The sequence below is a fragment of the Equus asinus genome, chromosome 14 (assembly GCF_041296235.1).
Source record: "Equus asinus isolate D_3611 breed Donkey chromosome 14, EquAss-T2T_v2, whole genome shotgun sequence".
NCBI classification, from domain to species: domain Eukaryota; kingdom Metazoa; phylum Chordata; class Mammalia; order Perissodactyla; family Equidae; genus Equus; species Equus asinus.
The window spans coordinates 32,905,332-32,928,323 of record NC_091803.1 but is presented as its reverse complement, the minus strand read 5'-3'; the positions used below and the strand labels follow the sequence as shown (position 1 = coordinate 32,928,323).

General features: G+C 43.8%; 1 protein-coding gene across 2 annotated transcripts in view; it reads left to right on the top strand.

Annotated features, from left to right (window-relative positions):
* Positions 1 to 14,480, top strand: part of EEF2K (eukaryotic elongation factor 2 kinase) — a 59,391-nt gene extending 44,911 nt beyond the window's left edge. For both annotated transcript variants that reach the window (XM_014857892.3, XM_044746400.2), the window contains 5 exons: positions 103 to 237; positions 400 to 588; positions 6,026 to 6,150; positions 9,621 to 9,799; positions 11,141 to 14,480. In XM_014857892.3, the coding sequence (XP_014713378.2) occupies positions 103 to 237; positions 400 to 588; positions 6,026 to 6,150; positions 9,621 to 9,799; positions 11,141 to 11,250 (738 nt within the window). In that variant the 3' untranslated portion in view covers positions 11,251 to 14,480. The remainder of the gene's footprint in view (positions 1 to 102; positions 238 to 399; positions 589 to 6,025; positions 6,151 to 9,620; positions 9,800 to 11,140) is intronic.
* Positions 14,481 to 22,992: the final 8,512 nt, after the last annotated feature.

Here is a 22,992-nt window from a genome sequence, read left to right as displayed (position 1 = left end):
TTTGTGCAGTGGGAGCAGCTGGGGGCTGGTGACAATGTGTCCATCTCCTGCTCCTCACTTGTCTGGCCTATAAACTTCTCCATGCCCGGTTCTTTCCCTCAGGTCTGTGTGGAGAAGTGGAATCTCCTCAACTCCTCCCGCCTCCACCTGCCGAGGCCTTCAACTGTGGCCCTGGAGATGCAAAGGCTTAATGCTCTGGACCTTGAAAAGAAAATCGGGAAGTCCATTTTGGGGAAGGTACCGATGATGCCCGTTTCAGAGCCCTGTCTGCACTAACCCGGAGCCCCCGGCTCACGCCTCTCCTCCACTAATCACTTCCTCCCCAGGCTGGCTGGGCGGCCCTTGGGTGCGGCTTTGGCCTTCCAGATAGCCGGACCAACAGTGAAGTCTGTGTGGCAGGTCCATCTGGCCATGGTACGCTACCATGAGGGTGGGCGCTTCTGCGAGAAGGATGAGGAGTGGGACCGTGAGTCGGCCGTCTTCCATCTGGAACATGCAGCCGACCTGGGTGAGCTGGAGGCCATCGTGGGCCTGGGACTCATGTACTCACAGCTGCCCCACCACATCCTGGCTGACGTCTCTTTGAAGGTGAGGGTGGGCAGGGACCCAGCCAGAGGGGGGCTTAGTCAATCCATCGTCCTCCCCATCCTGTGGTTTAGGCATGCCACATAAATTTCCTGAACATCAGTTTGGGGCGAGGCATTTCCAAGTTAGTTGAAACTGGTAGAATTGGTCTCTGCCCTTGGGGAGTGAGTGGAAGGTGATGGTTACATTTCCAGGCAATGATGACCTGGTTTGATAGAAGCAGAGGATAGTGCTGGGAACAAATGAGCAAGGGCCCTACCTGGGTTCCCAGGGGTCAGTGTAGGCTTCTTGACTGTCAGTTCCAGCTCTATCCCTAGTGGCTAGAACAGAGCCTGGCACACAGATACTCAGTATTCGTTTGTGAAACAAATACAGAAAGTGATATCTAAGTTAGACCTAAAGGCTGAGGGGGAGTCAGCCAGGCAGAGTGGAGGGGAGCAGTTCAGGCAGAGGGAACTTCGCGTGCTCAGGCCCAGAGTTGACAGCAGGATGATGGATCAGAGGACAGGAGGTGGATATCATTATAGCTAGAGCGTGGGGCGTGAGGAGATGGTGCGGGAGATGAGGCTGAGAGTGGGTCTGGACCGGGTCTGAAGCAGCAGGATGTGGGTGTGCTGGGAAATCTGTGAGGGTGTCTGCTCCTCTTTCCCTTCCCTGATCGCTGGGCACAGTGAGCAAAGGACTGAGTGAACAGGACGTGACAAGGCCTGTGGGGTGCGATCTTTTTCTTGGAGAAGTTGAGAGGCTCTTGGCGTGCGTGTGGTCCCAGCCTATCTGTCCTCATCTTCCCTAACACGTGGACCCAGCTGTGGCTGGGTGAGTGGCTTGGCTCGGGTGGGCTCAGTGTGAGCGCAGGGCACCAACCCTCCTCGGTGGGCCTGGCCACGGCCCGGTGAGTGAGGGGTGTCAGGCCGGAAGAGGGTGGGAAGGCACTCCGAAGTCCTTATTTCACTTTTTAAATATGTAATACATTCTTGTGATGAAAATATTTTTTTAATATAAAAAAGTTTACAGTGAAAAATCTCCCTCCCACCTTTTCCTCCATCCTCTCATTCTCCCTATAACAGCCATTTTTATCAGTTTCTTATATATAATTCCAGGGTATGTTAGTTTCCTAGGGTTGCCATAACAACCACAAACTGGGTGGCTTCAAACCACAGAAATTTATTCTCTCTCAGTTCTGGAGGCCAGAATCTGAAATCAAGGTATCAGCAGGGCCGTGCTTTCTCTGAAGACTCTGGGGGAAGATCTTTCCTGTCCCTTCCAGCTTCTAGTGGTTGCTGGCAATCTGTGGTGTTCCTTGGCTTGTAGATGCATCACGCCCATCTCTGTCTCTGTCTTTACATGGCCTTCTCCTCTCTGTGTGTCTCTGTGTCTCTTCTTCTCTTATGAAGACACCAGTCATACTATAGTAGTCACCCCACCCTACTCCAGTAAGACCTCAACTGATTACATCGCAAAGACTCTTATTTCCAAATCAGGTCACATTTTGAAGTTCTGGGTAGACATGAATTTTGGGGCGATGCTGTTCAACCCAGTACATAGAGTTTCCTTATGCCAATACAGAGTATAGATTGGTTTTTTTTGCTTTTTCTCCCCAAATCCTCCGAGTACATAGTTGTGTATTTTTAGTTGTGGGTCCTTCTAGTTGTGGCATGTGGGATGCCGCCTCAACATGGCCTAATGAGCGGTGCCATGTCCACGCCCAGGATCCAAACTGGTGAAACCCTGAGCCACTGAAGCGGAGCGAGCAAACTTAACCACTCAGCCACAGGGCCGGCCCCAGAGTATAGATTCTTATTATCACCCTATTTTTTTTTTCTCCAAAGTTATCATACCACACACACTCATCTGGCCTTTCTTTTCTCACTTGACAAGCGTCCTGTGGACGTTTTTCCTCAGTGGTTTAGGAAAAGCTTCCTCATTCTTTTTGATAGCTGTGTAACGTTCCATTGTGTGAGTGCAGTGTACTTTATTACCTATGCCCTGTTGATGGACATTTGGGTTGGTTCCATTCTTCTGATATGACGAATATTGCTGCAGTGGCTAGCCTTGTACACGTTAAGTTGCACTTCATGAAACTGCCATTTTTGTAGGTCCTAAATGGTAGAATATTGACAGTGTCATATGGCTCAGTCACATACATCATTTGGCACGTGGGCAGGAGGTAACCCAATGCCATTTTTACTTCCCATTTTAGATGGTGAGGGGCAGGCTTTGTTGGGGTGGGATTTTGACAGGCTGGCAACTTGTCTCTCTCTCCTCTCTCCCTCCCATCTCCATGCTCCTTGAGGGCAGGACCGACTGTAGTATCTCATTCTTCCAGTGGTGTGCTAGTAAATGTCTCTTACGGGTGGGGAGGGATGTATGCACATATATGTATGTAAGTTTATTATACATTTTACTGATATAAAGAATGTAGAACATACAGTTTACAAACAATCATAAAAATATTCTATATTGTAAATTCCATATAGTCAGTTGATCCTCATAGAATGCTTTCGCTAATTTTCGTGGACTTCATATCTGTAGCCCATCTCTGGTTGCAACTGATGGAAGAGTGGAATTCTGACATAACTACTGATTGACACTTTCACTTCAGTGAGTAAGATGAAAGTGAAATGAGGAAGACATCTGTCTAGCTGGAACTTTGTTTATTTGCTGCTGATGTGAGCAACTTCTTTGCTGAATCAGATAATAGTTTTAAATACTGAAGAATGTTTCTTCAATTTCCTGTGCTAGTCATAATAATGGCTACAGACATGACACAGTTTTAAATTAATTTGCGATATTAATATTTTCTCCATATCTTTTTTCAATCAAGACAAAAAACCAATACACCAACCCTTGATCTGTAGCATTTCCCACTTTCTGTGGTGTAAATGCTCCTCCTGAGGCCAAGTGCAAGGTACAAACATGACATCACTGAACGTGGAGTTGGGAAGAAATGCACAGTAGCACACCATTATATAGTATTTCCACCATATGGATTCAATGGACCAGTGGTTCTCGAATAGTCGCTTTGCCCTCTCCTTCTCCATGGGACACTTGGCAATGTCTGGAGACATTTTTGGTTGTCACAACTCTGGGATGCAATTGGCGTCTAGTGGGTAGAGGTCAGGGATGCTGCCAAATGCCCCACAGTGCAAAGGACAGCCCCACAACACAGAATTATCTGGTCCAAAATGTCAGTAGTGCTCAGGTTGAGAAGCCCTGCAATAGATATAAATAACCCTAAGAGCATAGATAATAGTAAAATAATTAGGAAGTGTTGAGCTTTGAGTTTTGTTACCTTTCATTTAATTGTAAGTTTATGCAATTTAATTTTTAATAATGGCTGTATTTTACAACCAGCTTGCAAAATTCCTGCAAATTTTAGTCATTTCTCACAAGCCTGTAGACTGGCTCCAGTGAACCAGTGCAGTGGGCCTGTCCCCCCAGCATCTGCCACAGAGCCTGGCACAGAGAGCACACTCAGAGGGTTCGAGGCCTGAATAAAGGAATGCCGGAGCCCAGGATGAGTGATGGGGGGCCAAGACTGGGGGAGATCTCCTCTCTCTGAGACTCCCTGGTAACTCTCCTTGTGATCTCAGGCTTTTTACACCAGCTGCATCCTGGCACCTTTGTTAAAGGGAAGCAGGAGTGATTTTAGTCTGCTCGTCTGCAGGCGTCCCAAAGGCCTTTCTCTTGAGGACAGACTCTGGCAGCTTCCCCTAGCAGGAGTGTGGTTGGATGGAGCAGTGTGTTTAGGACAGGGCAGGAAGGAAGTGAGCTTTAATCAAGCCAAGCTTATGACTTAGCAAGGAAAATGATGCCTACGTGCTCTGAGAGGTTGCTGTGTGCTCTAGAAAGCTCGTCTCCCACTTTCCCCAATGCCCCCACTCTTTGGGCCTTTTTCTGTCGTCTCACTAAGACATACATTCATCCAGCACACTTTCTGAGCATCCCCTATGCTCTGGGCACTGTTCTAGGTTCCTATTCATGACAGCAAACTTTTTAGTTCGGGAAGGATGTAGTACAGATAATAATTAACAAATGAAAATATTCCCAACAGATTTTAAAAAAACTAACCTTTATTGAGCACTTCCTGTGCCAAGCATTGTTCTAAAGTGCTGGGGAGAAAATATGAGAGAAAACGTGATCAAGAGTGGCTGGCTAGGCCTCTCGTCTTAGACAGTTTCCGGCTGCAAGGCAGGCTGGGAAATGTAGTCTTTAGCTGGTCAACCATGTGCCCGCAAAAACATGGTGGGAGAGAATGGATATGGGGAACAACTGGTAGTCCCTGCCACACTTCTTGAAGCCTGAAGGTTAAGAAGGGCCTCATGGGCTGTTAGGAAGGTTTCGGATTTATCTCCGAGTAAGATAGGAAACTATGGAGCAGATTTGATAGAGTAATGTGACCTGACATAGGTTTTAAAAACATCTTTCTGGCTGCTTCTGTGGGATGGATCTTGGGGGAGCAGAATGGAAGCAGATGAGAATGTACGCTGCTGGTGGGAGAGTATAGTGGTGCAGCCACTGTGGAAAATAGTTGGGAAGCTCGTCAAAAGGTTAAACATAGGGTTACATGTGACCCAGCAATTTCACTCCTAGGTATATACCCAAGAGAATAAAAACATACATCCACACAAGAACTTGTACACAAATGTTCATGGCAGCATTATTCATAATAGCCAAAAAGTGGAAACAAACCCAATGTCCATCAACTGATGAATGGATAAATAAAATGTGGTATATCCATACAGTGAAATGTTATCTGGCCATAAAAAGAATGAAGTGCTGATACATGCTAAAACATGAATGAACCTTGAAAACTTTGTACTAAGTTCAGAAAGAAGCCTGTCACAAGAGGCCACATTGTATGATTAAATTTATATAAAATGTCCAGAATAGGGAAATCTCTAGAAACAGAAAGTAGATTAGTGGTTGCCTAAGGCTGGGTGGGATAAGACAGTTGGGAGGTGACAGTTAAGGAGTATGGTGTTTGGTTTCTTTTTGGCTTGATCAAAATAGGGAATTGATTATGGTGATGGTTACACATTCTTTAAACATACTAAAACCCGTTAAATTGTATACTTTAAATGGGTGAATTATATGGTATGTGAATCAGATCTCAATAAAGCTGTTAAAAAGAATGGAAGCAGGGAGCCCTGTTGGAAGCAAGAGATGATGTGGCTCTCTGGAGCAGTCAGAGCAGAGAGAGGTGAGTGAGCTAAGCTTCCGTTTCTCCCTGCCTGATGGAAACCCCCAAGGAGCTCATTGCAACACGGTACCAGGCCTTTTCTCTTTCTCATGATGTGCATTTCTACAGCAGCCCCAGCCCATGGCTCTCAAAACAGTCCAAGAAATGGGAAGAAGATTGATTAGTGAGATCCTGGCAGCCCCTCCAGTGCAAGCCTTGTTTACTTTTTCTCTCCCCCTCTTTGGTTTGTATTGACAGGAGACGGAAGAGAATAAAACCAAAGGATTCAATTATCTACTGAAGGCAGCTGAAGCTGGTGACAGACAGTCCATGATCCTGGTGGCACGGGCTTTTGACAGTGGCCAGAACCTTAGCCCAGACAGGTACTGTGGCTGTCGCTCAGGTGGAGCTGGTGGGACCCTGGGCTGCAGGTGGGAGGTTCCCCTCCAGTATCAGTCCAGACCCAAGTTCCAGGCTCGGCTCCCCTGGTACCAACCCACTAACGGGGGCAAGTTATTTTACCTCCTTGGCTTCAGTTTCTTCATTGTGTAAAATGGGAATAATTATAGAATCTGCATCCTAGGGTTGTTGTTTGAGGGTTAAATGAGATGATGCCTGTAATTCCCACTCTGCCTGGCACATAAAGCATAAGATAAATGGCGAGCATCTTAGCCATGATATATCAAGATTTACCTGAGAACAGGTCTGAAAGGATATGCACTATGAAGTCCAGAGTGGTTGTCCCTGTATGTTAAGATTATAGGTGAGTTTAATTTACTCTTCCTACTTTTATTTTTGTCATTTTTCACTTCCGAGTAGTGAGGGGACGGGAAGGGAGCAAGCTCCAGGGGTGAGCTCAGGCCTAGTGGGAGTTTTCCAGAGTGGCTTTGAGGCTGCTGAAGGCTGTGACTCTGCAGGTGCCAACACATTTTCAGTTACCCCTTGGGCTGAGATGCCAGGACGGGTTTCTGTAGTGGGAGGAGAGGAGAGTGGTAGCTGTATCTTGGCTTGGCCTGAGGGAGATCCCAGAAATCCAGACGCAGAGGGCCGCTGGGGGATTTGAACCTGTAATGGGACCCATTGCTCACCCTCTGTGGCCCTCATTGGGTCTCAGCCACCTACGGTTGTCCTCAGGAGCCTGTGGCTTTCTGGAAGGGAGCAGGGTGGGCACATTCATTGTCTAAACCTCCAGGGTTGGAGCAGCCTGGCAGTTTCCCCCTCTTTGGGTCAAGGTCTCATCTCCCTCTCACTGGGTTTAGAATAAAGAAAGTCAGCACTGTGGCTGTATCATATTAAGCTCTCAGGGTCTAAAATGCCTGGATACATGACATCCTGCCTGTATTACATATCATGCAGCCCCAGGCTTTATCAGTTACCTACTATGTAATAGTAATGCTCCCTTGGACCACACTTTCATATCTGTGATTTTATTTCACTGGGCACAAGGAATTGCATCTCCTGCATCTCTGTAGTCCCATTTCTTAGTGCAGGGCCTGGCTCAGTAGTTTGGATAAATCAGCACATCTTTTTGACGTTGACAGAGCAGGTATTTTGGGACCCATTTCATGGATGAGTAAACTGTAGTTCTCAGAAGGGAAGGGACTTACCCATGGTCAAATAGCTAGTAAGTGGCAGAGCCAAAACTTAGGTCTTCTCACCTCTCCTCCAGTGGACTGTCCACTGGCCTACTTCCTAGTGGAGTCAGAACTATACTGGCATGGAGGGGAGGTAAACAAAAGACATGACATAATTGTGTCAGATCAATGCCAGTGTATATGGTTCCCATTGAGTCAGTAGGGAAAGCACAGCATGAGTGCAGGGAGCTGGTGCTGGGCATTAAATATTTGTATCTGAGGTCCTTAAAAAAATCTTTGCTCTATGGTTTTTCTTCATGTCTTTTGTCTACTTTTCATTTTTATTGAAGATGATAATTTTTTTGTTGTTGATTTGTAAGAATTTTTTATATATTAAGGCTTTAATATTAATGCTTTGGCATAGGAGTTCTCTTTTGAAAAATTTTTTTTCAGAGATGGCTACCATAGTCATGGCGGAACGGGAGATGGCACATGTGCCATACAATAACCATTGTTTATTGGATTTAGGAACACCCTGGTTTTTAATATTTATGCGGTTAAATCTATCAAGATTTTTATTATAGCTTCTGCTGTAGTCATTTTCTTATTCTTCTTCCTCATTCCAAGCAGCTCCAGCCTCTTCCATTCAGGGAGCATTAATTAAGGGCCTGCGATGGGAAAGCTATTTGGGCCATGCAGGCCCAAATTTGCATTCAAGGGGTTTTGACCTTCTCAGAAGTTACCATCTAATAGAGGAAGGAAAAGTCACTGGAAATTCCAAGGCAGGGTGGGCACCCCAACTACTGGGTATAGAATTGGGAGGGGTTGGGGGAGAGATTAGGCCCTCCCCTCTTTCCTATTTAATGCTTTTGGGGCAATTCTACTTTGCCCTTTAAGACAGAGGAGAGTCAGAGCTGAAAGGGTCAGATCAACTACTTTAGTAGCTGCCAGTCCACTGTTAAAACCCTAGTTTGTTAGGTGTGTCACCGATAATTTTCAAATGATTACCCTTTTTTATAAAATAAAATGGTGTTAAAGTTATCTCCCGAGCACCATCCCAGCCAGCCACTTCTTTATGTTTATTCATTCAGCAGGCGTTTAGTGAGGCTGTGCCATTTGCCAGGCCCTGGGATTGCAGCCGTAAACAAAGCAGACAGGGTCCCTGCCTTCCTGGGGCTTACGTTCTAGTGATAATAAACAAGCAAATAAGCAAACAGGAGAATTACAGACTGTGGTGGTTTTAAGAGATAGGGTGCTTGAGGACAGCGTCTTGGAAGAGATGATGTGTGAGCTGAGGTTGGAGGGATGAGGAGACAGGTGTGGAAAGAACATTCCAAGCAGAGGGAGCAGCAGGTGCAAAGGTCAAGGAGCAGACAGGAGCTGGCATGTTTGGAGACTAGAAAGTGGTCCAGCAAGTCTGGCACAGAGGGAGGTTAACAGGAGCTAAGATGGGGGCAGAGCCAGGTTAGGTAGGGCAACAGGGGGAGGACAGCCATTATATTATAGTTGGTGCTCCTGAAATGTTTCATGAAATCCACAGATCTTCTTATCTGCATCTCTCTCTGTTCTGATGTGCCGTAAATAGTTACTCACGTGCTTGGTGATACACAGTTAGTACACCCAGAGAGGAAGAGCGTGCTGCCCTGTTTGCTCTGTATTTCGTGGTGTTGAGATGTGGTTGGGAACTGGGTGTGCCCTTGATGGTTTGGCTATATGTTTGGCTGCAGTAAGAGAAAGAGTTGAAGGTAGAGGGGCGGAGCCAGAAGAGGGAAGCCAGGTCTTTTAGGGTAAGCCCTGCATTGTGCAGGAGGAGAGCCCGAGCTGGCCAGCACAGGCAGTGCATAAGATCGGGACAAAAGATTGCCAATAGCTCAGATGGTTCTAGAGGCCTTGGCAAAGGGTCCCTACCCACCTCCTCTCCTACTCGTCATAGGGCAGATTGACTGGGATACCAGCCACTGCTAATGCTAGCCCATAGGGTGATTTTGTGCAAAGTAGAAAAATGCCCCCCTTCCTCAAGATGCTTTACTTTCATCTGTTGGAAAATTGTTGTAATATACCGATTTTGCTAGGGAAAGCTACTTGACTGCTGTCATAATATATAAATCTACAATGTGAATGATGCCCCTTACATGTGGTGACATTGGGGTCTATGGGTCATGAAGCAAAGGTGGTGACCCCACTGGGATCTCTGACTTCCCCTCCTGCTGGATGGCCCTCCTCCCTCCTGCCTTGTTGCTGCGGTAACCTCCCTCTTTCCCTCTGTACATCCTGGCCAGGTCCCAAAACTGGCCGGAGGCCCTGCACTGGTACAACACTGCCCTGGAGACGACAGATTGTGATGAGGGCGGTGAGTACGATGGGATGCAAGACGAACCCCGGTACACGCTGCTGGCCAGGGAGGCTGAGATGCTGTTCACAGGTGGCTGCGGGCTAGAGAAGGACCCGCAGAGATCAGGTACGGCCTGGCAGACCTGCCCCTGGAGTGGGACAGGACTGGACAGGGAGGGTCATAATTCCTGTCTCAATGGGAATTATGGCAAGATGCAAGGCTGATTCTCTCTTCTCAGTACTGGTGGGGAGAAACATTCATACTGGCCCTATATTTTGCCAGGCTGGATACCCATGTAGTGTGGGCTCAGGAGGGGGCTTTATGGAGCTGGTATTCAGATGAACATTTTTGTTTTACTGGTTATATATTAGGGGTTTGGGGGATTTTGGTTTCTTTCAATTTTGAAAATTGAATTGACGTTTTCATAACAGAAAATTCACCATTTTAAAGGGTACAGTTCAGTGGTTTTTAGTAGGATTCACAATGTTGTGCCACTGTCACCACTATCTAATTCCAGAACATTTCCATCATGCCAAAAAGAAATCCGGTACCTGTTAGCAGTGAATCCCTATTCCCGCCTCCCTCCACGCCTGGCAATCCCCAACCAATTTTCTGTCTTTATGGATTTACCTATTCTGGACATTTTATATAAATGGAATTGTACAGTATGTGGCCTTTTGTGTCTGGCTTCTCTCATTTAGCGTAATATTTTCAAGGTTCATCCATGTTGTAGCATGTATCAGTACTTCATTCCTTTTTAGTGACAAATAATATTCCATTGTACAGATGTACCACATTTTGTTTATCCATTCATCAGTTGATGTACATGTTAAATATATATTATTTTCTGTTACGTAATAAACATACTGACCTCCTGGTTTCACAGGTATGGGATAAGCCTAAGTTTAAGAGTTTTTTTTTGAGATTGTATAAAAAAATTAAGCAAATAATAATGTGGAGCTATAATCCCATACTTGAAATTTCTAAATCCAAAAAACTTTGAAAACCAAGTATTTTTATATGTTTTGCATAAATTCATTTGGTGGCAAAACCTATCCAGAACTGACATGAGGCTATATAATCTTTATTTCTTCTATTTTCTTTCTTCCACTTTCATACATCCCCAGTTAGTCCTGCAAAAGTCCTTAGCCTGATTCTCATTGGCTCAAATAGAATCATCCACCCACCTCTAAAACAATCACTGCACTCATTGAGATGGCTTACTCTGATTGGCTATGCCTAAATCTGGACCAATCCCTGAGGCCTGGTAGGAAATGGGGAGTACTTTGATTGGCCAGGCTTGAATCACATGCCCACCCAGAGCCCCACCCCAGCCATGTGGAAGGAGAAGGTGTGGGGAGTAGTTTGGGTCCTTAAGAAACCTCAGGATGCTGTTCCCAGGGATGGGAGTGGGGGCGAAAACAACAGATGGTTCACCTCTTTGTACCCTACTTTGCTCTCTTTCAGGCGACTTGTACACCCAGGCAGCCGAGGCAGCGATGGCAGCCATGAAGGGCCGGCTGGCCAACCAGTACTATCAGAAGGCGGAGGAGGCCTGGGCCCAGATGGAGGAATAACTTGCTGGGAAAAGCCCTGCTGGCCAGTCCCAAGCAAAAGGGCTAGGAGGGAGGAGAAAAAAGACTTATTTACTTATTTAGGGTTTTTTTGGAGGGGAGGAAGGGCAAGTATTTTTAGTGTATTGTAAATCAATTTTTGTATTTCCTTTTTTTCCACTCTTTAAAATATCTTTGCTACCAGCAGAGACTCTACTGCTGTCCCCTAGGGCAGCATTTTGGGGAAGTGGGGATTGAAAATGCAGCCTAATTAACCAACATATCGTTCTGAGGTTCTTGTTTTGTGTTATCATGAGATGTAAGAAAGTGCTTTTCTGCTCTGGATGGAAAACCTTAGGGCCTTGCCCACTGGCCTTTCCAGGCTGGACTGAAATCTTAGGCCCATAGGGCCTGTGTTTCCTGAGCCAGGGCTGGGAAGGTAGAGCCGCACATTAGCTTTCCATGGGTGTAGTGCGATGACTTAGTGCACAGGCTGCTTTCTCAGAGCGTTTGGAAGTGTGCATGGCGCTATTCTGTGGATGTGAGATTGTGTAGTACCCAGGCCCCCTTCTGCCCTAGGGGAGGGCCCGCACGCTGACTGTTTGCTCATCTTTTAAATTTCCTTCCTGAAATGGAGCTGATTTTCTGGAATACAGCCGAATTCTGTTTTTGAGCATGCTTTCTACAGTGGGCTTCACAAAACAGGTTTGATTTTCGTATGCACACATTCACTACCTCTAAGTCCTCCGTCAGCTAGTGTGGAAGTGGGTGCACCTCACAACTTGTCCGTGTAACAGGACAGGGGCTTGATATGTTGGAGCCTTTCCTCCAAGCAGACGTGTACTCTGCACCTCAGTGGCAGCATCCACAATGTGACTGAAGTACCCCTTGCACACAGTATTCCTCCGTGTTTTCTTAGCATCTGATGTTTTTGTGTAGAATCCGTTCCACAGGGCACCCCCCTCCGCTCCCCCCTTGGTATTTTCTGCTTGAAGCTAGGCTGATTTTCTTGTAATTTGCAGCAGGATGTTTTCAGCAGCAGTCCCTTGGGATATGTCGAAGCTGTCTGAGAATGAGAGGGCAAGAACTATAAACACTCATTAATTCCAGTAGTTTCCCTAGGGCCAGGCTATGGCTATCTGTATTTAATGAGCTTTCCCTTTAAAAGGAATTCAGATTTAATATCAGTGTGACTTCAGTTGGTGTTTCAAATAGCAGAGAAAACAGACTGCTTTGATCAACCGCAAGTGCTAATGCAGCCTCTCTTTCTTTGTTTAAAAATCAAAACATGAAAAAGCAGAGTGTAACATACAAACCACTCTTATGTGTTCATTAAAACAGATCCTTCAACACGCTAGTGTTAGGTGCTGTGGAGTCATAAACCTGTGCCAGCATTAGGTTCCAAAGTTCAGAGTGTGCCCTAAAGGAAAAATCAAGCACAGTCAAAAGTACCCTTTAAAAATCCTTTAGACTGCCTATAAATGACAGTATCCCTCATTTTTGTATAGGGACTCTAAAGGAAACAGCCAGTTTCCTTTAGAAGTTGGAACTGATCGCTCTTTTTACATTGGCACCAGATCAGGTGGTTGGCTTGTGTTTTTTGTGGGTATGTTAGATGTCAGTTGGGAGCAACTTGATTGTGACTTATCTATCCAAAGGAATCAGCCTCAAATAATTCATGCTTTTTTTGTTATTGTTAATTCAGCCAGCCTCCTCTCTCTCTGAGACTTTATTGTACAAATAATTTAGGTTCCCTTACCACCTGTCTCATTTCTTAGTTATACATCAATGCTTATCTCTAACACAGGGATGGCAACTCTTTTGTAAAGAGCCAGATAGTAAGTATTTCAAACTTTGCGAGCCGTATGTTCTCTGTTGCAGCTGTTCCGCCCTGCTGTTGTACTGCAGAAGCATCGTGAACAATACCTAAAGACTGAATGTGGCTGGTGTTCCAGTAAAACTTTACTTACCTAAACAGCCTGCCTGGGCTGGAGTTGCTGAGTCCTGCTCTCATCCTTGACTGAAAGCTACTGTATTAAGCCCTGAGGGCAAGAGCTGTGTCAGTTTTTCTGCCTCCAGGGCTCAAATACACAGTGCCTTGGCACAGAGTAGGCGCTCAATAAATGCGTGAACAAATGGGGGGCCAGCCCTAGTCACTGCACTCACTCTTTGTGGCTCTGGTTCCTCCAACCAGTTAATGATTGGCTTGAACCATTACCCCTGCAATTCCGTGCCCCACCCCCCAACCCACCCACATAGCCTTAATGTCAGCAGGTGGTCCCCTTCTCCTCCAGGGGGCTGGGATGGCCTGGATATATAGCTAAGCAAATGCTGCTTTAAGGACCATTGAGAGTAAAATGATCTACAAGATGTTGAGATCCTTCTGAACCAGCCAGAGAACTTATCCCATGTTCAAAACCTAGTTTTATGCCTTCTAAAGCTGGTTAGGGCATCTTCTTTTTCCACAAATACTGGGTATGCAAAACAACAACAAAAAAGCCCCAGGACATTGCAGCCTAACTGGGAAGCCCTCAGAGACTGTCTTCAAGTGCGAGAAGCAGGTGAAGGTCCTGGAACTTAGGCGAGTCAGGGGTATAATCTGATACTTTCAATGACAGGTGGAGAAATTGAGGTTCTGAACGGTAGACTCTTTCACAATGACACTGCCAGTTAGTGGCTAAACTGGAGCTCGGGTTTGAGAGGTGCTGTTATTTACAGATCCTGGGAATAAAATTTAAAGTTAAACTAGAGTTTAATGTTTTCAGTTTTGCTATAGGTTAAAAAAAAACAAAAACGGGCTTTATGCATGGAAAAAGAAAAAATAGTCCCAAACCCCAGTGCTTCTGACCATCCTTGTTCCTTACCTGAGGCATTGTGGGAATTTATCATCAGATGCAACCTGGATGAACTAAGCCATGTAAACTACCCTTGTAGCTATTTTAGTGACTTCTTTCCTTTCATCCCAGCGCATCTGTCTGCAGTACTAGACACATTTTACAAATCAACAAATGTTTACACAAATATATGCAGCTTGTGTGGGAGAAAGGAGACAAAATATGCATCTATTCTGCATGGATTTGTGTCTGTGACTCGTGTTTCTAAGTCTCTGAGGTAACCATTTAGCCTAGACAAGGTGGAATAGGGTGGGACCCAGAGAAGTGGCTTGTGTTACAGATTTATTTTTACATATGTATTAAGTTCCATTTTGTCTTCCCAAATAAAGTGGTTTCTTTCTTTCTGGTCACAAAGTCAAATGTCTCCTGGTAACAAATGAGTGAGGTAGTTGGCTGGCGCCGGAGGTAAATTGGAGGGCTCAGGCCACATCTGAAAGAGGCAGCCAAGATTCAGCTCCGAATGATTGTCTCCATGGGGGGTGGGCCCCATGTTGCCCTGTTTTCTGATTTTTCAAGAGCTGCTGAAAGTTGGATTGTTTAATGCAAGGTCTCCTGATTTTTAACATTTCTAATAAATTGTGATAAAAAAAAGCCTTCCAGGTTTGGCCCGTATGTTGTCCATTTCCTTTAGATAAAGTATGTGAATCTCTCTTTTTTCTTGACTTTTCTCATCTATAAAACAGAATAATCTTTACCATTACAGAGTTGTCATCACCTTCAAAGAAGATAATGCATGTTACAGATGCTTTGCGCTATGCTGAGGTGGCGTCCCACATAGCAGAGCCAGAAGGACCTGCAACTAGAATATACAACTATGTACTGGGGGGCTTTGGGGAGAAGAAGAAAAAAGAAGATTGGCAACAGATGTTAGCTCAGGTGCCAATCTTTAAAGAAAAAAAATGAAAAAAGATGCTTTGTGATCCAAAGCTGAAGAAAATCTTGGTTACTGGTATGATCATTTGGTTTCAAGCTAATGGTTTTTTATTTTTAAGAAAGTTGAATGTAGCATGACTGTGCATCGTAGGCTGAATACATGTATTTAGGTCCATTTGCTCATAAATCCCCACTAAAATGACAGGAAAGAGATTTTGTTAATGTCATGAACCCATGAAGATGAAGAGGAAGAGGTGTCAACAGCAACAAAATTTTGGATGCTGGCAAGCAGGTAGACTGTAATTCAATTAGTGGACCCAAGAAGGGTGGATTCTAAGTAAGCAGTGGAGAAATCTAAGAACCCCCAAAAGGCTGAAGAATTGACATTAGGAACCTCTTGAAGGGGGAATGAAATGGGGCTGAAATGGTAGGGTCAGTTGAAAGACTGACTGCATCAGACCGCTAGACCTGCTCAGCTCCCATGTGTAGCCAGCCAGCCGCCTCTCCATCACCCTGCAGAAGCCTGGGGCACCAGGCACAGTAGAGAGAAGCTATTCTACTGGAGGGAGGGGTAGGTGGAAGTTTCCATATAGGATACAGAGTCTCCACTAGCCACCTTTTGACCCTGTGCTGCCAGGCACTGGAAGCTTGACTTTGACAGATGCTTGGAGAAATCCCTAGAGAATCTGGCCAGCCCAAGATAAAAGACTTAAAGGTACTTCCCCCTAATGAAACAGGCTGGCTGGAGTACCTCACAGGGGAGGCCCCAGCCACCAAGCCCTGCCCGCACCCGCAGAAATTCCCAGACAACTTATTAGAGCCCCATTCTTAAACTTGAACAGCTGGCCAAAGACCCATACTAAGGGAAGTATTTCATATGAAAGACATTAAACCAACAGAACAAAGCATCTTGGAGGAAACAGACTATAGGGGAGAAGAAAACTTTACATAACAAAAAACTATCAATATCCTTAGATAAAATATTGCATCCTTGAAAAGAGCAAGATTCAATTCTAAAAATTCACACAACAAAAGAGCTCCTGTAAACTGAATATACCCTTACAAAAATGAGTAACTTAATAGAAAGGTTGGAAAATAAAAGTAGAGAAATCTCCCAGGAAGTGGAACAAAAAACATAAAAGATGAGAAACTAGGAGAAAATTCTCAGAGCCGGAGGAACAGACACACTCTGGGCTGCACAACTGTTCCACAGTGGAGCAGTTATAATTGTTATATTTGTGGAGAAAATAGCTAAGAACAGCCTAAGATTATGTATGTGCAGCTTTTTAAGTGATCTTGGCCTTTTAAAATTTGGGACCAGAATTCTAAGATCTTAATTTCATAATCAAAATTTTCATAGAGACTTTAATATAAATTGAACTTCCATGTAGATATAGATATCATCTTTACTAAATTGTATTGATTAAAATATAAAAAAGTGTAACTCAGTCCTACCAGTGTACGAATCATTTAGCAATAAGCAGATAACTTTTACTGTAATACAATAAGGGTTCCGAAAAGGTTTGGTTTCTTTCCTTCTACTTTGACATACTTCTTCTCAGTGTTTCAGATCACCAAAAGGAACTCATAAGTCGGGTAGGACTGGTTTTGTTTTTTCCCTTTATGAGCCAGTTGTGGTATCCAGCTGTTTTTCTTCCTACATACTTGTATTTCTTCTTTCTTATTTCATGCACAGTTTTAGTTTTCCCAATTATAAACTAAATTCCAAAGAATTGAGCTCTTAATATTAAGTAGTATCTGGTGGGAAGAAAGTGTAGTAGTCTTAATTAAAACCAAAGTAAATCCTTTTTTAAAAAAGTCTAGGAGCCTAACTTCGGAGTTTGAGAAAGAATAGAAAGTAGAGGGGAGAGGATCTTAAAAAATTCAAGAACGTTTCTCAGAACTGAAGGACGTGTTTTTCTAGGACAACAGGACCCATCAAGTACCAGGACAATGCATAAAATTAGACCCGTGCCAGGTTTCATCTTCATGAAATTTCAGCACATTGAGGACAAGGAAAAGATCCTGGAAGCTTCCAGAGGGAAAGAACCAGTTTCACACAAAGGATCAAGAATTGGAACGACATCAGACATCTCAACAGTAACCTTGGAAGTTGGAGGAGAATGCCTTCTAAATTCTGGGAGAAATGCTCTTTAGCCTAAAATGATATGCCCAAACTGTTAATCAAGTATAAGTGTCGAATAAAGACATTTTCAGACATGTAAATTCTCAAAAATGTAATCTCCCTCTTTCTTCAGAAGATACTGGAGGATTTGCTCTATCAAAAGAGGGCCAGTGTCGGGAGGGACTAACAGGGAATTCATAGGGTGAAGAGTGCAGAAGAGTGGAGCAAAGTCAGACCCTCTGTGAAGGTGAAGGGCAATCCAACATAGCGGCCTTGCTGTAAAGCTAGACTTTATGGTCCGTGTCAGGCGATGGGAGAAATGTCTTCAAGAAGCTGAAGTGATAGCATACCTCATGTGTCTGTGGCAAGGATGGACAATTTGGATTTGTATTAGGGATGACTTCATAGAAACTAGGTAAGAAAAAGGCAATTATTAACTATAAACAATATTTTCCAGAAGAGGAAAAATAGTTGTGTATACAGCTAAGACCAAGCTTAGTGAATAGCATTTACTAATTATCACTCAAATGAAATTGTAATATGACTTTATTAGGAGGGTTGGGGTGAGGGGAGTGGTTGTGACAGTGGAGGTGCATGGTTAAAGACTCAGTGGGAAGTCAGTAGGGAATGCCTAAAACTGAAAGAAAAAAAACAAAGCAACAATTTAAGCATGCTGTTTAGAATATGGAGATAAATACCAGAAGAATCAGCTAAAGGTTGAAAGTGGTTGCCTGGGCGAAAGGGACAGGCGTATGGCTAATTCTGATAACAAGCCTTGTAGCATTTATGTTATACACATGTACAACTTTGGTAAAATTATCAAATTGAAGTAAGAATTTAAAACATTTACTAAGTTAAAAATACTAAATTAAGTTTGCTAAGTTAAACATTATAGAGGCTGGCCCATGGCCGAGTGGTTAAGTTTGCGCACTCCACTTGGGTGGCCCTGGGTTTCCCCAGTTCGGATCCCGGGCGCGGACATGGCACTGCTCATCAAGCCATGCTGAGGTGGTGTCCCACATAGCACCACCAGAGGGATCTACAACTCTATGTGCTGGGGGGGGTTTGGGGAGAAGAAGAGAAAAAAAACAAAAAAGATTGGCCATAGATGTTAGCTCAGGTGCCAATCCTAAAAAAAAAAATTGATTATAATAATTAATGTATTAAACACCTACTACTATGTTTTATTGAAGCTAAAACACCATTGCTCTTAAGATGCACCATTATTTTAAGTATTAATGGGAAAAAAACCCCTGAAAATAAACAATATGCCATTGATCATAAGATGCAGGTCAATTTTAGAGAGATTAAAATGTGAAAAAATGTGTCTTAGAAACAAGAATATGTGTTATGTCAGACATTGGGCTGGGTATATACAGTTATCTCTAACTCTGCAACAAATCGCAGTATTATTGTGATCATATTACAGATGAGAAAAATGAGGCTTAAAAGGGTCCCATAATCATTTGCCAAGAATGTTTTCATTAATCAAGAAGGAAAGTTGGAGGTTTGAAGATCAGATATCATCAATGCCAACTGATAATGCTGCTGTGTTATTCCCACGACCTACCAGCACCTTCCTGGGACACCAGGATTGGGTTTGCAAAGCTGAAATTTCAAGGAATTGATGGAAGGGTGCCAGTGGTGGAGTCTGTAGCTTAATTTGACTCAACACAGAAAATCTCACTCAAGTCTGTCAACTTGGATGGACCTTTGAGTGGTCAAGGTCTAAGACGACTGCATGTCCCAGTTTACCAGGGAGAGTCCTAGTTCACGCCCATGTCCCACTTCTTCCGGTTAAGCATTTGTTCCCGAAAAAAGTGCTCCGATGGCCGTGCTAAGGGTACGTGCTCTGCTCACAACTAAAATGTGTCTCCTCTGCAAGTACGAAGTTCTTTTTGGGGAGGCCTGGGATGATCACTTGGGTTCCTTGGTTGCCATTACAAATCAATGCAGGCTAACTTTAGCAAAGAAGCAATATTTTTGGGAAGAAGTAGCTTACGGAATGGAGGATAAAACTGAAAGAATCAGGCCTTAGAAAATAAGCTATAGGGCCAAGTGTGGAGATCTAGCAGGCAGGGGGTAATGGTCTGGAAGTTCACTTCACGGCCCTACTGTTGAGCTAAACAATAACTGGAGTCCAGATTCAGTTTTCTAGGATAAATTCTCTGATTGGTCTAATTTGGGTCTTGTGCCCATCCCCTTACCACTTTGATTGACAGTTCCTCCAAGACCACAGACAGGAGCGTTTCCCCAAAGGAAAATCAGTATTGGAAGCAGAAAATGGGGGAAAGGATTCTGGGAAAGCAAAAACAACAGATTCCCACCCAGAGAGAGAATTCCCTTTGCAGAGGAAGAGGAAAAGGGCCCTGAAAATAAGAGGAAAGTGTTAAAACTTTTCTGAGGGTTTGGTTGCAATCCTCTATCAAAACTGGATTACAGCCTTGTGGCAAGTGTAAACTTGCCAGGAGGCCAATTCAAAGATCCATACTTGGTAGGGATATTTTCGAAAAATTTATTTTTTATTACAGTATCACCTACATAGAGTAAATTGCACAATCTTAAATTGTACAGCTTGGGGGCCAGCCCAGTAGCACAGTGGTGAAGTTCGCACGCTCCACTTCTCAGCGTCCTGGGGTTTGCCGGCCCGGATCCCGGGTGTGGACATGGCACTGCTCATCAGCCAGGCTGTGGTAGGCGTCCCACATATAAAGCAGAGGAAGATGGGCACGGATGTTAGCTCAGGGCCAGTCTTCCTCAGCAAAAAGAGGAGGATTGGTGGCAGATGTTAGCTCAGGGCTAATCTTCCTCAATAAATAAATAAATAAATAAATAAATAAATAAATAAATAAATAAATAAATAAAATAAAATTCCTTCCGGATCATTAAAAAAAAATTGTACAGCTTGATGAATTTTCGAACATTTGCAGAAAAGCTCCCTCAGGGCCCCTCCCAGGCAGTACACCCCCACCCACCCCACCCCGCACGAGGGTAACCACTCTTCTGACCTCTGTCTTGAAAGGGACATTTTATAGGACAAGCGAAGGATTAAATAAAAAAGAAAAGAAAAGTTCACTAGGCTCTTGACTGACAAACGACAGTCAACTGGGTGGGTAGAAAACTAGTTTCCCAGTTCAAATCTCAATATTATTAAATTTCATTTTACCAGGAATGTTAATTTCTTTCCAGAAGGAGGTCCGTGTTCCTGGAGGAAAGGTCTGGTCTTGGACCAGGTTTGTGATCATTTTCCTTTTATGGGGACAAGGGAGTGAAGAATGGAGGGGATCCAGGACTGAGCCGCTCCGCCCATCCTCACTGCCCACAGGTGAGGGCTTATGATATACACAGACACCCTTCACCTGACAGCCCCTAGACTGGGGGTAGGGGCCAAGTGGGCAGTTTTGATCTGTGGTGCTTGCCCATCCCCACTCCACCTGCACCAGAGCAGGGAGTGGGGCGGACAGAGAAGTAGACACACTAAGGGATAATCATGGTTTCAGCCCTTCCCTCTATCCCCCAGGCTAAAGCTGCTGGAACCCTGTGGGTCCAAGAGTTCTAATGCAACATTCTGCTTCTCCTACTTATTAGTTCCATATCTGATTGTCACAAGACAGCTGTGGAATGGGGCTGCAAGACTGCAAGAAACTCTCAAAAGAAGGCCCTGGGCTCTGCCTTCCAGAATCAGCCTGCATCCCTGCAGGTTCCCTGTTAATTATCCCCGTCAGCATGTTTTAGTAGGCACAGACCTGAATTGCTCCAGAATGTTCTGGTAGAAATATCGCTAGCTTCATTTGAGCCCTTACCGTGCAAGGCAGGTTTATCGGTTACAATTGACAGCTCCCAAGTAGCACTAGCTTTAGCAGAAAAGGGGAATTTATTCCAATGATAAAGGGATGTCTCTAAGAATGCTAAGTCCTAATAGGCCCTGGGAATAGCCTGGGGCTGGGAGCCAGAAAACCATCAGGATTTCTCTACGACTCTCTGTTCTTTTCATTTGATCATTCTTTCTTTTTCCATACACTGGCTTTCTCTACTTCTCCAATCCATCTCACAGAATATGGCCACCCAATTTCCCCTTTTTCCCTAGATCCAGTCAGTCTCAGAGAGTAACTCCAACACTTAATACAGTCAAATTAACAACTCAGAAACTCACCATGTGTCAGTTTAGATTCTCAAAAGAAAATCTGATTGATCCACCCTGAGTCCTATGTCTCATAGAGCCCGCTGGCCATGGTATGGGGCAGGGATGCACAGCACAAATGTGTCTGCCAGGGACCCATTCTCTGGGCTAGTCAAACAATTCCTAGAGAAGTGGGATTAGGCAGAGATGCCAGTAATTATTCTTCACCGTTGGGATATTTCTTTTTGGAAAACACAGCACACAACTCACAAACAAATACAGTCCCCCGGTACTAAAACACTGTAACCAGAGCAATGCATCTATTGATCTCAAGAACTATTCCTCATTTAGCTTTGAATCCCCTTCAGTGACTGGTGGTGTCTTCAATAGATGGCTGCTTCTGTATTTTTTAAAAATTCCTTTAAAAGCAACAAACTCTCCTAGCACAATGAAATCTTTGCGTATCAATACTTTTGTTAAAGATAAATGGAGAAAAAACTGGCTTAAGGAGGAACTGAAGAGAAGGAGAAATGTGGAATGCCCCAATGTCAGGGTGTGTGTCTACTGGATATTAACCAGAAACTTGAATATAACAATTTAACTTAATATAAACAATTTAAACACACATATTCATAGCATAGGATAAACTGGATCTGTATGTGTTGTAATAGACCTCGAAAACATAATGTTGGAGGCGAAAAGCAAGTTGCAGAATGATATTGCTACAATGTAGTAATGTTTATGTAAATGAAAAATATACAGAAGACACACAGAAATGTATATATAGATATGAAAGTGTAAGAGATGGATTGGAAGGATACACATCAAATTCATGATAAATAGTTATAGCCAGGGAGGATGTTTGGGAAGGGGGATTTATTTTTATTTGTAACGGTCCATTTACTTTTTAATGGATTTTTAAAAGGACGACATATTCACCATTACCTGTGTAAATTTTAACAAAAAAGTATATACATAGGAAAAGAATTGGAAGTGAAATGCCTCAATATTAGGTGGTAGGAATATGGATGATTATTCTTTCTTTGCACTTTTTCTGTATTTTTAAATATCTATATACGTCCATATGGATAGATATTTGAAATATGTAGTTGGGTAAAAGTCAATTGCAGATCAATACTAATAGCACGATAATATGTAAAAACTCATACACAATAAAAACAAACCCTCTATTTTCTATGCGTACATATATCCATATGAATATATCCATATAACTTCACAGCAAAAGATCCAGAAGGATATATACGAAGCTGATGATAAGGGTTACCTCTGCGGAGGGGACTTAGCATGGGGGTCAAAGGTAAAAAGGCATTTGTACCTTATCTGCAAAGTTTTAATATTTTGCAAAATTTCACGTATTATTTGTGTAATTAAAAATTAAAACAACTTTTCACAGAGAAGGGCACAAACCAGCTCCCTGCTTTGGCTTCGGAGCCCGTGGTGCGGGTTTCTTCCAGAATTCGTCATTTCTCCCGGAGATACGTAACCCGAGGAGCGTGGCTTAACCTGAGGTCTCCGAGTTTAAACACCCGACTCAGAACACAGACTCAAACTGCTTTTCCCTTTAATCTATCTGGAACAACTCTGCATCTAAAGATTGGCGCAAATATTTTCTTTTAAATAGCTCTATCAAGATCAGGTAAAGCACATATTAAACAAAGAAACTCCGAGGAAAATGCGCTGCAAGTGCATTTAAGCGTATTAAGTAGGTCCCTGGAAGACTTCCCCTCCAGGCG